The sequence below is a fragment of the Lampetra fluviatilis genome, unplaced genomic scaffold, assembly GCF_964198595.1.
Source record: "Lampetra fluviatilis unplaced genomic scaffold, kcLamFluv1.1 SCAFFOLD_294, whole genome shotgun sequence".
In the NCBI taxonomy this organism is placed as follows: Eukaryota; Metazoa; Chordata; class Hyperoartia; order Petromyzontiformes; family Petromyzontidae; genus Lampetra; species Lampetra fluviatilis.
In genome coordinates this window covers 30,129-47,500 of record NW_027620893.1, presented here as the reverse complement: position 1 = coordinate 47,500, position 17,372 = coordinate 30,129, and the positions used below count along the sequence as shown (strand labels likewise).

At 54.6% G+C, this 17,372-nt stretch overlaps 1 protein-coding gene across 1 annotated transcript in view; it reads left to right on the top strand.

Annotated features, from left to right (window-relative positions):
- The window catches only part of COX15 (cytochrome c oxidase assembly factor COX15), a 35,595-nt gene extending 18,956 nt beyond the window's left edge, over positions 1-16,639 (top strand). The window contains 5 exon segments of the mRNA XM_078884984.1: positions 4,627-4,723; positions 12,175-12,329; positions 14,586-14,699; positions 16,481-16,544; positions 16,547-16,639. Of these exon segments, the coding sequence (XP_078741110.1) occupies positions 4,627-4,723; positions 12,175-12,329; positions 14,586-14,699; positions 16,481-16,544; positions 16,547-16,611 (495 nt within the window). The 3' untranslated portion in view covers positions 16,612-16,639.
- The last annotated feature ends 733 nt before the right edge of the window (positions 16,640-17,372 follow it).

The following is a 17,372-nucleotide window of genomic DNA, read 5'->3' as shown; positions in this document are numbered from 1 at the left end:
TGAGTGCGTGGGTGGGTGAGTGGGTGGGTGGGTGAGTGGGTGGGTGGGTGAGTGGGTGGGTGGGTGAGTGGGTGGGTGGGTGGGTGAGTGGGTGGGTGGGTGAGTGGGTGGGTGGGTGAGTGGGTGAGTGGGTGGGTGGGTGGGTGAGTGGGTGGGTGGGTGGGTGAGTGAGTGAGTGGGTGGGTGGGTGGGTGAGTGAGTGAGTGAGTGAGTGAGTGGGTGGGTGAGTGAGTGGGTGGGTGGGTGAGTGAGTGGGTGAGTGAGTGAGTGAGTGGGTGAGTGGGTGGGTGGGTGAGTGAGTGAGTGAGTGGGTGGGTGGGTGGGTGAGTGAGTGGGTGGGTGGGTGAGTGGGTGGGTGAGTGAGTGGGTGAGTGAGTGGGTGGGTGGGTGGGTGGGTGGGTGGGTGAGTGGGTGGGTGGGTGGGTGAGTGGGTGGGTGGGTGGGTGAGTGGGTGGGTGGGTGGGTGAGTGGGTGGGTGGGTGGGTGGGTGGGTGGGTGGGTGAGTGGGTGGGTGGGTGGGTGGGTGGGTGGGTGAGTGAGTGGGTGGGTGGGTGGGTGGGTGGGTGAGTGGGTGAGTGAGTGAGTGGGTGGGTGGGTGAGTGAGTGGGTGGGTGGGTGAGTGAGTGAGTGAGTGGGTGAGTGAGTGGTGAGTGAGTGAGTGAGTGGGTGAGTGGGTGGGTGGGTGAGTGAGTGAGTGAGTGGGTGGGTGGGTGGGTGGGTGAGTCGGTGGGTGGGTGGGTGAGTGGGTGGGTGAGTGAGTGAGTGGGTGGGTGGGTGAGTGAGTGGGTGGGTGAGTGGGTGGGTGGGTGAGTGGGTGGGTGGGTTGGTGGGTGAGTGAGTGGGTGGGTGAGTGGGTGGGTGGGTGGGTGGGTGAGTGGGTGGGTGGGTGAGTGGGTGAGTGGGTGGGTGGGTGGGTGAGTGGGTGGGTGGGTGAGTGAGTGGGTGGGTGAGTGGGTGGGTGGGTGAGTGGGTGGGTGGGTGGGTGAGTGCGTGGGTGGGTGGGTGGGTGAGTGGGTGGGTGGGTGAGTGGGTGGGTGGGTGAGTGGGTGAGTGGGTGGGTGGGTGAGTGGGTGGGTGGGTGAGTGGGTGGGTGGGTGAGTGGGTGGGTGGGTGAGTGGGTGAGTGGGTGGGTGGGTGGGTGAGTGGGTGGGTGGGTGGGTGGGTGAGTGAGTGGGTGGGTGGGTGGGTGAGTGAGTGAGTGAGTGAGTGGGTGGGTGAGTGAGTGGGTGGGTGGGTGAGTGAGTGGGTGAGTGAGTGGTGAGTGAGTGAGTGAGTGGGTGAGTGGGTGGGTGGGTGAGTGAGTGAGTGAGTGGGTGGGTGGGTGAGTCGGTGGGTGGGTGAGTGGGTGAGTGGGTGGGTGGGTGGGTGGGTGAGTGAGTGGGTGGGTGGGTGGGTGAGTGAGTGGGTGGGTGGGTGAGTGAGTGGGTGGGTGGGTGGGTGGGTGGGTGAATGAGTGAGTGGGTGGGTGAGTGAGTGAGTGGGTGGGTGAGTGGGTGAGTGGGTGAGTGGGTGGGTGGGTGGGTGAGTGGGTGAGTGGGTGGGTGAGTGGGTGAGTGGGTGGGTGAGTGGGTGACTGGGTGGGTGGGTGAGTGGGTGAGTGGGTGAGTGGGTGGGTGAGTGGGTGAGTGGGTGGGTGGGTGGGTGAGTGGGTGGGTGGGTGGGTGAGTCGGTGGGTGGGTGAGTCGGTGGGTGGGTGAGTCGGTGGGTGGGTGGGTGAGTGGGTGGGTGGGTGAGTGGGTGAGTGGGTGACTGGGTGGGTGGGTGAGTGGGTGAGTGGGTGAGTGGGTGGGTGGGTGAGTGGGTGAGTGGGTGGGTGGGTGAGTGGGTGAGTGGGTGGGTGGGTGGGTGGTGGGTGAGTGGGTGAGTGGGTGAGTGGGTCGGTGGGTGAGTGGGTGAGTGGGTGGGTGGGTGAGTGGGTGGGTGGGTGGTGGGTGAGTGGGTGAGTGAGTGAGTGGGTGAGTGAGTGAGTGGGTGGATGGGTGGGTGGGTGAGTGGGTGAGTGGGTGGGTGAGTGGGTGGGTGGGTGGGTGAGTGGGTGGGTAGGTGAGTGGGTGGGTGAGTGGGTGGGTGGGTGGGTGAGTGAGTGGGTGGGTGGGTGAGTGGGTGGGTAGGTGAGTGGGTGAGTGGGTGGGTGAGTGGGTGAGTGGGTGGGTGGGTGAGTGGGTGGGTAGGTGAGTGGGTGGGGGGAGTGGGTGGGTGGGTGGGTGGGTGAGTGAGTGGGTGGGTGGGTGAGTGGGTGAGTGGGTGGGTGGGTGGGTGAGTTGGTGGGTAGGTGAGTGGGTGGGTGAGTGAGTGGGTGGGTGGGTGGGTGAGTGAGTGGGTGGGTGAGTGGGTGGGTGGGTGGGTGAGTGAATGAGTGTGTGGGTGAGTGGGTGAGTAGGTGAGTGAGTGTATGAGTGAGTGAGTGGCTGAGTGTATGAGTGTGTGAGTGAGTGTATGAGTGAGTGAGTGGGTGAGTGAGTGGGTGAGTGTGTGAGTGAGTGGGTAGGTGAATGAGTGAGTGAGTGGGTGAGTGAGTAGGTGAGTGTATGAGTGAGTGAGTGAGTGTGTGAGTGAGTGGGTAGGTGAATGAGTGAGTGAGTAGGTGGGTGTATGAGTGAGTGAGTGAGTGGCTGAGTGTATGAGTGTGTGAGTGAGTGTATGAGTGAGTGAGTGAGTGTATGAGTGAGTGAGTGGGTGAGTGAGTAGGTGAGTGTATGAGTGAGTGACTGAGTGTGTGAGTGAGTGACTGAGTGTGTGAGTGAGTGGGTGAGTGGGTGAGTGAGTAGGTGAGTGAGTAGGTGAGTGAGTGGGTGAGTAGGTGGGTGAGTGGCTGAGTGAGTAGGTGAGTGAGTGGGTGAGTGGGTGGGTGAGTGAGTGGGTGAGTGGGTGAGTGAGTGGGTAGGTGAATGAGTGAGTGAGTGGGTGAGTGAGTAGGTGAGTGTATGAGTGAGTGAGTGTGTGAGTGGGTGAGTGGGTAGGTGAATGAGTGAGTGAGTGGGTGAGTGAGTAGGTGGGTGTATGAGTGAGTGAGTGGCTGAGTGTATGAGTGTGTGAGTGAGTGTATGAGTGAGTGAGTGGGTGAGTGGGTGAGTGGGTGAGTGAGTGGGTAGGTGAATGAGTGAGTGAGTGGGTGAGTGAGTAGGTGAGTGTATGAGTGAGTGAGTGAGTGTGTGAGTGAGTGGGTGAGTGTGTGAGTGAGTGGGTGAGTGTGGTGAGTGGTGAGTGTGGTGAGTGGGTGGGTGGGTGAGTGGGTGAGTGGGTGAGTGAGTGGGTAGGTGAATGAGTGAGTGAGTGGGTGAGTGAGTAGGTGAGTGTATGAGTGAGTGAGTGAGTGTGTGAGTGAGTGGGTAGGTGAATGAGTGAGTGACTGAGTGTGTGAGTGGCTGAGTGTGTGAGTGAGTGAGTGAGTAGGTGAGTGAGTAGGTGAGTGAGTGGGTGAGTAGGTGGGTGAGTAGGTGAGTGAGTGGGTGAGTGAGTGGGTGAGTGAGTGAGTGAGTAGGTGAGTGAGTGGGTGAGTAGGTGGGTGAGTAGGTGGGTGAGTGGCTGAGTGTGTAGGTGAGTGAGTGAGTAGGTGAGTGTATGAGTGAGTGACTGAGTGTGTGAGTGAGTGAGTGGGTGAGTGAGTGAGTAGGTGAGTGAGTGGGTGAGTGGGTGAGTGAGTGAGTGAGTAGGTGAGTGAGTGGGTGAGTAGGTGGGTGAGTAGGTGGGTGAGTGGCTGAGTGTGTGAGTGAGTGAGTAGGTGAGTGGGTGAGTAGGTGAGTGAGTAGGTGAGTGAGTAGGTGAGTGAGTAGGTGAGTGAGTGGGTGAGTAGGTGAGTGAGTGGGTGAGTAGGTGGGTGAGTAGGTGGGTGAGTGGCTGAGTGTGTGAGTGAGTCAGTAGGTGAGTGGGTGAGTAGGTGAGTGAGTAGGTGAGTGAGTAGGTGAGTGAGTGAGTGAGTAGGTGAGTGAGTGTGTAGGTGAGTGAGTGAGTGAGTAGGTGGGTGAGTAGGTGGGTGAGTAGGTGGGTGAGTGGCTGAGTGTGTGAGTGAGTGAGTAGGTGAGTGGGTGAGTAGGTGAGTGAGTAGGTGAGTGTGTAGGTGAGTGAGTAGGTGAGTGAGTAGGTGAGTGTGTGAGTGAGTGGGTGAGTAGGTGGGTGAGTAGGTGGGTGAGTGGCTGAGTGTGTGAGTGAGTCAGTAGGTGAGTGGGTGAGTAGGTGAGTGAGTAGGTGAGTGAGTAGGTGAGTGAGTGGGTGAGTAGGTGAGTGAGTGGGTGAGTAGGTGGGTGAGTAGGTGGGTGAGTGGCTGAGTGTGTAGGTGAGTGAGTGGGTGAGTAGGTGAGTGAGTAGGTGAGTGAGTAGGTGAGTGAGTGGGTGAGTAGGTGAGTGAGTAGGTGAGTGTATGAGTGAGTGACTGAGTGTGTGAGTGAGTGGGTGAGTAGGTGGGTGAGTAGGTGGGTGAGTAGGTGGGTGAGTGGCTGAGTGTGTAGGTGAGTGAGTAGGTGGGTGAGTGGCTGAGTGTGTGAGTGAGTGGGTGAGTGTGTAGGTGAGTGTGTAGGTGAGTGTGTGAGTGAGTGGCTGAGTGTGTAGGTGAGTGTGTGAGTGAGTGGCTGAGTGTGTAGGTGAGTAGGTGAGTGAGTGTCTCCACCTCTCCGTGTGTGGTGACTACAGGCGGCCTCCGTCTCCATGGTGACCGTGCGGTCTCTCTCCCGGTTCCGGCTGTGTGCGCTCGGCACGACCGGCCTGGTGTTCCTCACCGCCCTCTCAGGTAACTCACCACTCACTCACCACGCTGCTCACCACACTCACTCACCCACTCACCACACACTCACCACCCACTCACCCACTCACTCACCCACCCACTCACCACTCACTCACTCACTCATACACTCACCACACACTCACCACTTACTCACCACTCACTCACCACGCTGCTCACCACACTCACTCACCCACTCACTCACTCACTCACCACACACTCACCACTTACTCACCACTCACTCACCACGCTGCTCACCACACTCACTCACCCACTCACTCACTCACCACTTACTCACCACACACCCACCCACCCACTCACCACACACCCACCCACCCACCCACTCACCCACCCACCCACCCACCCACTCACCACACTCACCACTCACCACACTCACCACTCACCACACTCACCACACACTCACCACTCACCACACTCACCACACACTCACCACTCACCCACCCACCCACGCACTCACCCACCCACCCACTCACCACACTCACCACTCACCACACACTCACCACTCACCACACACTCACTCACCACTCACTCACCACTCACTCACCACGCTGCTCACCACACTCACTCACCCACTCACTCACTCACTCACCCACTCACTCACTCACTCACCACACACTCACCACTTACTCACCACACACCCACCCACCCACTCACCGTGTGTGTGTACCTGTGTGTGTGTGTGTCACTGTGTGTGTGTGTCACTGTGTGTGTGTACCTGTGTGTGTGTCACTGTGTGTGTGTGTGTCACTGTGTGTGTCACTGTGTATGTGACACTGTGTGTGTGTGTGTGTGTCTACCTGTGTGTGTGTGACACTGTGTGTGTGTGTCACTGTGTGTGTGTGTGTCACTGTGTGTGTCACTGTGTGTGTGTCACTGTGTGTGTGTGTGTCACTGTGTGTGTGTCACTGTGTGTGTGTCACTGTGTGTGTGTGTGTGTCACTGTGTGTGTGTCACTGTGTGTGTCACTGTGTGTGTGTGTGTCTACCTGTGTGTGTGTGACACTGTGTGTGTGTGACACTGTGTGTGTGTGTACCTGTGTGTGTCTACCTGTGTGTGTGTGACACTGTGTGTGTGTGTGACACTGTGTGTGTGTGACACTGTGTGTGTGTGACACTGTGTGTGTGTGTACCTGTGTGTGTGTGTGTCTACCTGTGTGTGTGTGACACTGTGTGTGTGTGTGACACTGTGTGTGTGTGTGACACTGTGTGTGTGTGTCACTGTGTGTGTGTGTACACTGTGTGTGTGTGTGTCACTGTGTGTGTGTGTGTACACTGTGTGTGTGTGACACTGTGTGTGTGTGTGTGTACCTGTGTGTGTCTACCTGTGTGTGTGTGACACTGTGTGTGTGTGTGACACTGTGTGTGTGTGACACTGTGTGTGTGTGTGAGATACTGTGTGTGTGTGTCACTGTGTGTGTGTGAGATACTGTGTGTGTGTGTCACTGTGTGTGTGTGTATACACTGTGTGTGTGACACTGTGTGTGTGTGTGTCTACCTGTGTGTGTGTGACACTGTGTGTGTGTGACACTGTGTGTATGTCACTGTGTGTGTGTGACACTGTGTGTGTGTGAGATACTGTGTGTGTGTGTCACTGAGTGTGTGACACTGTGTGTGTATACACTGTGTGTGTGTGTGAGATACTGTGTGTGTGTGTCACTGTGTGTGTGTCACTGTGTGTCACTGTGTGTATCACACTGTGTATGTCACTGTGTGTGTGTGTCACTGTGTGTGACACTGTGTGTGTACACTGTGTGTGTGTGTGTGACACTGTGTGTGTGTGACACTGTGTGTGTGTGTGTCTACCTGTGTGTGTGTGACACTGTGTGTGTGTGACACTGTGTGTATGTCACTGTGTGTGTGTGACACTGTGTGTGTGTGAGATACTGTGTGTGTGTGTCACTGAGTGTGTGACACTGTGTGTGTATACACTGTGTGTGTGTGTGAGATACTGTGTGTGTGTGTCACTGTGTGTGTGTCACTGTGTGTCACTGTGTGTATCACACTGTGTATGTCACTGTGTGTGTGTGTCATTGTGTGTGACACTGTGTGTGTGTGACACTGTGTGTGTGTGTACACTGTGTGTGTGTGTACACTGTGTGTGTGTGTACCTGTGTGTGTCTACCTGTGTGTGTGTGACACTGTGTGTGTGTGTGACACTGTGTGTGTGTGACACTGTGTGTGTGTGACACTGTGTGTGTGTGACACTGTGTGTGTGTGACACTGTGTGTGTGTGACACTGTGTGTGTGTGTGTACACTGTGTGTGTGTGTACCTGTGTGTGTCTACCTGTGTGTGTGTGACACTGTGTGTGTGTGTGACACTGTGTGTGTGTGTCACTGTGTGTGTGTATGTCTACCTGTGTGTGTGTGACACTGTGTGTGTGTGACACTGTGTGTGTGTGACACTGTGTGTGTGTGTGACACTGTGTGTGTGTGTCACTGTGTGTGTGTGTGTCTACCTGTGTGTGTGTGACACTGTGTGTGTGTGACACTGTGTGTGTGTGTCACTGTGTGTGTGTGTGACACTGTGTGTGTGTGTCACTGTGTGTGTGTGTCTGTGTGTGTGTGTGACACTGTGTGTGTGTGACACTGTGTGTGTGTGACACTGTGTGTGTGTGTCACTGTGTGTGTGTGTCACTGTGTGTGTGTGACACTGTGTGTGTGTGACACTGTGTGTGTGTGACACTGTGTGTGTGTGTGAGATACTGTGTGTGTGTGTCACTGTGTGTATGTCACTGTGTGTCACTGTGTGTGTGTGTCACTGTGTGTGTATACACTGTGTGTGTGTGTGAGATACTGTGTGTGTGTGTCACTGTGTGTGTGTCACTGTGTGTCACTGTGTGTATCACACTGTGTATGTCACTGTGTGTGTGTGTCACTGTGTGTGACACTGTGTGTGTACACTGTGTGTGTGTGTGAGATACTGTGTGTGTGTGTCACTGTGTGTGTGTCACTGTGTGTCACTGTGTGTATCACACTGTGTATGTCACTGTGTGTGTGTGTCACTGTGTGTGACACTGTGTGTGTACACTGTGTGTGTGTGTGTGACACTGTGTGTGTGTGACACTGTGTGTGACACTGTGTGTGTACACTGTGTGTGTGTGTGTGACACTGTGTGTGTGTGACACTGTGTGTGTGAGATACTGTGTGTGTGTGTCACTGTGTGTGTGTCACTGTGTGTGTGTCACTGTGTGTCACTGTGTGTATCACACTGTGTATGTCACTGTGTGTGTGTGTCACTGTGTGTGACACTGTGTGTGTGACACTGTGTGTGTGTGTGTGACACTGTGTGTGTGTGACACTGTGTGTGTGTGTGTCTACCTGTGTGTGTGTGACACTGTGTGTGTGTGTGACACTGTGTGTGTGTGACACTGTGTGTGTGTGACACTGTGTGTGTGTGTGTCTACCTGTGTGTGTGTGACACTGTGTGTGTGACACTGTGTGTGTGTGTGTCACTGTGTGTGTGTCACTGTGTGTCACTGTGTGTATCACACTGTGTATGTCACTGTGTGTGACACTGTGTGTGTGTGTGACACTGTGTGTGTGTGTACACTGTGTGTGTGTGTCTACCTGTGTGTGTGTGACACTGTGTGTGTGTGTGAGATACTGTGTGTGTGTGACACTGTGTGTGTGTGTACACTGTGTGTGTGTGTACACTGTGTGTGTGACACTGTGTGTGTGTGTACACTGTGTGTGTGTGTACACTGTGTGTGTGTGACACTGTGTGTGTGACACTGTGTGTGTGTGTGTGACACTGTGTGTGTGTGTACACTGTGTGTGCGTGACACTGTGTGTGTATACACTGTGTGTGTGTGTGAGATACTGTGTGTGTGTGTCACTGTGTGTGTGTCACTGTGTGTCACTGTGTGTATCACACTGTGTATGTCACTGTGTGTGTGTGTCACTGTGTGTGACACTGTGTGTGTACACTGTGTGTGTGTGTGAGATACTGTGTGTGTGTGTCACTGTGTGTGTGTCACTGTGTGTCACTGTGTGTGTGTATCACTGTGTGTGTATCACACTGTGTGTATCACACTGTGTATGTCACTGTGTGTGTGTGTCACTGTGTGTGACACTGTGTGTGTACACTGTGTGTGTGTGTACACTGTGTGTGTGTATCACACTGTGTGTGTGTGTGTATCACTCTGTGTGTGTATCACTGTGTGTGTGTCACACTGTGTGTATCACACTGTGTATGTCACTGTGTGTGTGTCACTGTGTGTGTATCACACTGTGTGTGTGTCACTGTGTGTCACTGTGTGTGAATCACACTGTGTGTGTCACTGTGTGTGTGTGTGTCTCTGTGTGTGTATCACACTGTGTATGTCACTGTGTGTGTGTCACTGTGTGTCACTGTGTGTGAATCACACTGTGTGTGTCACTGTGTGTGTGTGTGTCTCTGTGTGTGTATCACTCTGTGTGTGTCACACTGTGTGTGTGTCACTGTGTGTCACTGTGTGTGTATCACACTGTGTGTGTCTCTGTGTGTGTATCACTCTGTGTGTGTCACACTCTGTGTGTGTCACTGTGTGTCACTGTGTGTATCACACTGTGTGTGTGTGTGTGTCACTGTGTGTGTGTGTCACTGTGTGTATCACACTGTGTGTGTCACTGTGTGTGTGTATCACACTGTGTGTGTCACTGTGTGTGTGTGTGTCTCTGTGTGTGTATCACTCTGTGTGTGTCACACTGTGTGTGTGTCACTGTGTGTCACTGTGTGTGAATCACACTGTGTGTGTCACTGTGTGTGTGTGTGTCTCTGTGTGTGTATCACTCTGTGTGTGTCACACTGTGTGTGTGTCACTGTGTGTCACTGTGTGTGTATCACACTGTGTGTGTCTCTGTGTGTGTATCACTCTGTGTGTGTCACACTCTGTGTGTGTCACTGTGTGTCACTGTGTGTATCACACTGTGTGTGTGTGTGTGTCACTGTGTGTGTGTGTCACTGTGTGTATCACACTGTGTGTGTCACTGTGTGTGTGTGTGTCTCTGTGTGTGTATCACTCTGTGTGTGTCACACTGTGTGTCACTGTGTGTGTGTATCACTCTGTGTGTGTCTCTGTGTGTGTATCACTCTGTGTGTGTCACACTGTGTGTGTGTCACTGTGTGTCACTGTGTGTGAATCACACTGTGTGTGTCACTGTGTGTGTGTGTGTCTCTGTGTGTGTATCACACTGTGTGTGTGTGTGTATCACTCTGTGTGTGTATCACTGTGTGTGTGTCACACTGTGTGTGAATCACACTGTGTGTGTCACTGTGTGTGTGTGTGTCTCTGTGTGTGTATCACTCTGTGTGTGTCACACTGTGTGTGTGTCACTGTGTGTCACTGTGTGTGTATCACACTGTGTGTGTCACTGTGTGTGTGTGTGTCTCTGTGTGTGTATCACTCTGTGTGTGTCACTGTGTGTCACTGTGTGTATCACACTGTGTGTGTGTGTGTGTCACTGTGTACCTCTGCGTGTGTGTGACACTGCCTGTGTGTGTCACTCTCTGTGTGTATGTGTGTGTATCACTGTGTGTGTATCACACTGTGTGTATCACACTGTGTATGTCACTGTGTGTGTGTGTCACTGTGTGTGTACACTGTGTGTGTGTGTACATTGTGTGTGTGTATCACACTGTGTGTGTGTGTCACTGTGTGTGTGTCTCTGTGTGTGTATCACTCTGTGTGTGTCACACTGTGTGTGTGTCACTGTGTGTCACTGTGTGTGTATCACACTGTGTGTGTCACTGTGTGTGTGTGTGTGTGTCTCTGTGTGTGTATCACTCTGTGTGTGTCACTGTGTGTGTGTGTGTCTCTGTGTGTGTATCACTCTGTGTGTGTCACACTGTGTGTGTGTCACTGTGTGTCACTGTGTGTGAATCACACTGTGTGTGTCACTGTGTGTGTGTGTGTCTCTGTGTGTGTATCACTCTGTGTGTGTCACACTGTGTGTGTGTCACTGTGTGTCACTGTGTGTGTATCACACTGTGTGTGTCTCTGTGTGTGTATCACTCTGTGTGTGTCACACTCTGTGTGTGTCACTGTGTGTCACTGTGTGTATCACACTGTGTGTGTGTGTGTGTCACTGTGTGTGTGTGTCACTGTGTGTATCACACTGTGTGTGTCACTGTGTGTGTGTGTGTCTCTGTGTGTGTATCACTCTGTGTGTGTCACACTGTGTGTGTCACTGTGTGTGTGTATCACTCTGTGTGTGTCTCTGTGTGTGTATCACTCTGTGTGTGTCACACTGTGTGTGTGTCACTGTGTGTCACTGTGTGTGAATCACACTGTGTGTGTCACTGTGTGTGTGTGTGTCTCTGTGTGTGTATCACACTGTGTGTGTGTGTGTATCACTCTGTGTGTGTATCACTGTGTGTGTGTCACACTGTGTGTGAATCACACTGTGTGTGTCACTGTGTGTGTGTGTGTCTCTGTGTGTGTATCACTCTGTGTGTGTCACACTGTGTGTGTGTCACTGTGTGTCACTGTGTGTGTATCACACTGTGTGTGTCACTGTGTGTGTGTGTGTCTCTGTGTGTGTATCACTCTGTGTGTGTCACTGTGTGTCACTGTGTGTATCACACTGTGTGTGTGTGTGTGTCACTGTGTACCTCTGCGTGTGTGTGACACTGCCTGTGTGTGTCACTCTCTGTGTGTATGTGTGTGTATCACTGTGTGTGTATCACACTGTGTGTATCACACTGTGTATGTCACTGTGTGTGTGTGTCACTGTGTGTGTACACTGTGTGTGTGTGTACATTGTGTGTGTGTATCACACTGTGTGTGTGTGTCACTGTGTGTGTGTCTCTGTGTGTGTATCACTCTGTGTGTGTCACACTGTGTGTGTGTCACTGTGTGTCACTGTGTGTGTATCACACTGTGTGTGTCACTGTGTGTGTGTGTGTGTGTCTCTGTGTGTGTATCACTCTGTGTGTGTCACTGTGTGTGTGTGTGTCTCTGTGTGTGTATCACTCTGTGTGTGTCACTGTGTGTCACTGTGTGTATCACACTGTGTGTGTGTGTGTGTCACTGTGTACCTCTGCGTGTGTGTGACACTGCCTGTGTGTGTCACTCTCTGTGTGTATGTGTGTGTATCACTGTGTGTGTATCACACTGTGTGTATCACACTGTGTATGTCACTGTGTGTGTGTGTCACTGTGTGTGTACACTGTGTGTGTGTGTACACTGTGTGTGTGTATCACACTGTGTGTGTGTGTGTCACTGTGTGTGTGTCTCTGTGTGTGTATCACTCTGTGTGTGTCACACTGTGTGTGTGTCACTGTGTGTCACTGTGTGTGTATCACACTGTGTGTGTCACTGTGTGTTTGTGTGTCTCTGTGTGTGTATCACTCTGTGTGTGTCACTGTGTGTCACTGTGTGTATCACACTGTGTGTGTCACTGTGTGTGTGTACACTGTGTGTGTGTACCTCTGTGTGTGTGCCTCTCTGTGTGTTTAGGAGCGTTTGTGGCGGGCCTGGACGCAGGCCTTGTCTACAACACGTATCCCAAGATGGCCGACCGCTGGGTGCCCAGCGACTTGCTGGGCCTGGATCCGTGGTGGCGGAATCCCTTCGAGAATCCCACCACAGCCCAGTTCAACCATCGCCTGCTGGTACCACATCACACACACACCTACACACACCTACACACCTACACACACCTACACACCTACACACACACACACCTACACACACACCTGCACACACACCTACCCACACACCTACACACACACACACCTACACACACACCTACACACACACCTACACACACACACCTACACACACACCTGCACACACACCTACCCACACACCTACACACACACACACACACCTACACACACCTACACACACACCTACACACACACCTACACACACACCTACACACACATACACACACACACACACCTACACACACACACCTACACACACACACTTACACACACACACACACCTACACACACCTACACACACCTACACACACACACCTACACACACCTACACACACCTACACACACACCTACACACACACACCTACACACACCTACACACACACCTACACACACCTGCACACACTTACACACACACCTACACACACACCTACACACACATACACACACCTACACATACACACACACACACCTACACACACACCTACACACACCTACACACACCTACACACACCTGCACACACACCTACACACACACATACACACACTTACACACACACCTACACACACACCTACACACACCTACACACACACCTACACACACCCCTACACACACCTACACACACACCTACACACACATACACACACACCTACACACACACCTACACACACCTACACACACACCTACACACACACCTACACACACATACACACACACCTACACACACACCTACACACACACCTACACACACACCTACACACACACCTACACACACATACACACACACCTACACACACATACACACACACCTACACACACACACCTACACACACACACAGAGACACGCACACACACACATTGACCTACACCTACACACACACGTACAACAACAACAACCGCCATTCGCCACTAAGTGGCGGTGACGTCACCACGACGCTTGTGCCAGGCCATGTGCACCCTGAGGCCACGTGAAGTGTCGAACGCCCGCTGGCAGGAGGTCACGGGGCAGACCCAGCAGGTGCCACGGGTCGACTGACCGAGATGACCGAGATGACTGGCTGATGCACCACCTGTGCCCCCTACTGTGCCAACTTGCTGTGCTTTAGCCACCCGGCGCTCCGCTCGTTGTTGTGAGCGTCGCTCCTCCGCCCTCCGTTGTTGTTGGAGGGCGACTGCCTCCAACTGCCCAGCAGCGTCCTTCACGAGCCTCCTCCACTGAGGCCGATCTTGACACCGCTGGTACCAGTCATCGGCAAGTCCACTCAGCTCCACGTCCTCCTGTACCACATCACTCCATCTCTTCTCTAGCCCGTGCCGCGACCGTTTAGCCCCCTCGATCCGGCCGAACAAAAGCTGTTTAGGCATGCGGTGGCTGGGCATGCATTGATCTACACACACACACATTGACCTACACACACACACATGGACCTACACACACACACACACATTGACCTACACACACACACACATCTCTCCATTGTCAGGATCGAACCCACGACCTCCTGTAGACCAGGCGAGGTAGTCAACATCTCTCCATTGTCAGGATCGAACCCACGACCTCCTGTAGACCAGGCGAGGTAGTCAACATCTCTCCATTGTCAGGATCGAACTCACGACCTCCTCTGTACCAGGCGAGGTAGTCAACATCTCCCCATTGAAAGAATCGAACCCACGACCTCCTGTAGACCAGGCGAGGTAGTCAACATCTCTCCATTGTCAGGATCGAACCCACGACCTCCTGTAGACCAGGCGAGGTAGTCAACATCTCCCCATTGTCAGGATCGAACCCACGACCTCCTGTAGACCAGGCGAGGTAGTCAACATCTCCCCATTGTCAGGATCGAACCCACGACCTCCTGTAGACCAGGCGAGGTAGTCAACATCTCTCCATTGTCAAGATCGAACCCACGACCTCCTGTAGATCAGGCGAGGTAGTCAACATCTCCCCATTGTCAGGATCGAACCCACGACCTCCTGTAGACCAGGCGAGGTAGTCAACATCTCTCCATTGTCAAGATCGAACCCACGACCTCCTGTAGACCAGGCGAGGTAGTCAACATCTCTCCATTGTCAGGATCGAACCCACGACCTCCTGTAGACCAGGCGAGGTAGTCAACATCTACCCAGCCACCACACACTGGGCCAAGGGAGACACGGGGGGACTAGAGGCTACCTGGGTACCTTTGTCTGTGTGCGAGCAGGGCACGCTGACGGTTGCCGTGGTGACGGCACTGTTCGTTGCCGGGCGACGCCTCCCGCTGCCACGGCGACCGCGACTCCTTCTTACCGGGGTGCTGGGTATGGTGGCAGTGCAGGTAAGGGGCTTACTCACTCACCCACTCACTCACCTACTCACTCACCTACTCACTCACCCACTTACCTACTGACTCACTCACTCACCCACTCACCTACTCACTCATCCACTCACTCACTCACCCACCCACTCACTCACCTACTCACTCACTCACCCACCCACTCACTCACCCACCTACTCACTCACCCACTGACTCACACACTCACCCACTCAAACACTCACCCACCCACCCACTCGCCCACTCACTCACCCACTCACTCACCCACCCACTCACCCACTCACCCACCCACCCACCTACTCACTCACCCACTCACCCACCCACTCACCCACCCACCCACTCACTCACCCACTCACTCACTCACCCACCCACCCACCCACTCACCCACCCTCCAACTCACCCACCCACTCACCCACCCACTCACCCACTCACCCACCCACTCACTCACCCACCCACCCACTCACCCACCCACCCACCCACTCACCCACCCACTCACCCACCCACTCACCCACTCACTCACCCACTCACCCACTGACTCACTCACTCACCTACTCACCTACTCACCCACTCACCTACTAACTCACTCACCCACTCACCCACCCACTCACACACTCACTCACCCACTCACCCACCCACCCATTCACCCACTCACTCACCCACCCATTCACCCACTCACTCACTCACCTACTCACTTACCCACTCACCCACTCACCTACTCACTCATCCACTCACTCACCCACCCACTCACTCACCTACTCACTCACTCACCCACCCACTCACTCACCCACCTACTCACTCACCCACCTACTCACTCACCCACTGACTCACCCACTCAAACACTCACCCACCCACTCACTCACTCACACACTCACTCACCCACCCACTCACTCATTCAAACACTCACCCTCCCACCCACCTACTCGCCCACTCACCCACTCACTCACCCACCCACTCACCCACCCACTCACCCACCCACTCACCCACCCACCCACCCACCTACTCACTCACCCACTCACCCACCCACTCACCCACCCACCCACCCACCCACTCACTCACCCACTCACTCACCCACCCACTCACCCACTCACCCACCCACCCACCCACTCACCCACCCACCCACCCACTCACCCACCCACCCACCCACTCACTCACCCACCCACTCACCCACCCACCCACCCACTCACCCACCCACCCACCCACTCACCCACCCACTCACTCACCCACTCACCCACCCACTCACTCACCCACTCACCCACTCACCCACCCACCCACCCACCCACTCACCCACCCACATACTCACCCACATACTCACCCACCCACTCATCCACTCACCCCACCCACCCACCCACCCACTCACTCACTCACTCACCCACTCACCCACTCACTCACTCACCCACCCACCCACCCACCCACCCACCCACCCACCCACCCACCCACCCACGCACTCACCCACCCACCCACCCACGCACTCACCCACCCACTCACTCACCCACTCACCCACCCACTCACCCACCCACCCCACTCACCCACCCACCCACCCACTCACTCACTCACCCACCCACCCACCCACCCACTCACCTCACTCACCCACTCACTCACCCACCCACCCACCCACCCACTCACCCACCCACCCATCCACCCACCACCCACTCACCCACCCACCCACCCACTCACCCCACCCACCCACTCACCCCACCCACCCACCCACTCACCCACCCACCCACTCACTCACTTACCCACTCACTCACCCACCCACCCACCCCGTGTCCCCTCCTCCCCCACAGGTGTCTCTGGGCATCACGACTCTGCTGCTGTTCGTGCCCACAGCGCTGGCAGCCGCTCACCAATCTGCTCCCTCGCCCTGCTCACGCTCACCCTGTGGCTCACCAAGGAGCTCAAGCGCTTGCCCAAGTGAGCGGACGGCTCACCACCCTCCGCTCACACCACCCACTCACTCACACGCTCACTCACCACTCACTCACTCACACACTCACACGCTCACCCACTCATACGCACACTCACCCACTCACTCACACGCTCACTCACTCACTCACCCACTCATACGCACACTCACCCACTCACTCACTCACCCACCCACTCACTCACCCACACACTCACTCACTCACATGCTCACTCACTCACCCACACACTCACACACACACTCACCCACTCACTCACACGCTCACTCACACGCTCACTCACCTGCTCACACGCTCACTTCACACACACACTCACCCACACACTCACTCACTTACGCTCACCCAATCACTCACTCACCCACCACTCACCTCACTCACTCACCTGCTCACTTACGCTCACTCACTCACGCACTCACTCACCCCACACGCTCACTCACACGCTCACCCACACACTCACTCACTCACTCACTCACCCACACACTCACTCACTCACCCACTCATTCACCCACTCACACACTCACTCACCTGCTCACACGCTCACTCACTCACTCACCCACACGCTCACTTCACACGCTCACCCACACACTCACTCACTCACCCACTCACTCACTCACCCACTCACTCACCTGCTCACCCACTCACTCACCCACCCACCCACTCACTCACCCACTCAACTACCCACCCACACTCACTCACTCACCCAATCACTCACTCACTCACCCCAATCACTCACTCACTTCACCCACACACTCACTCA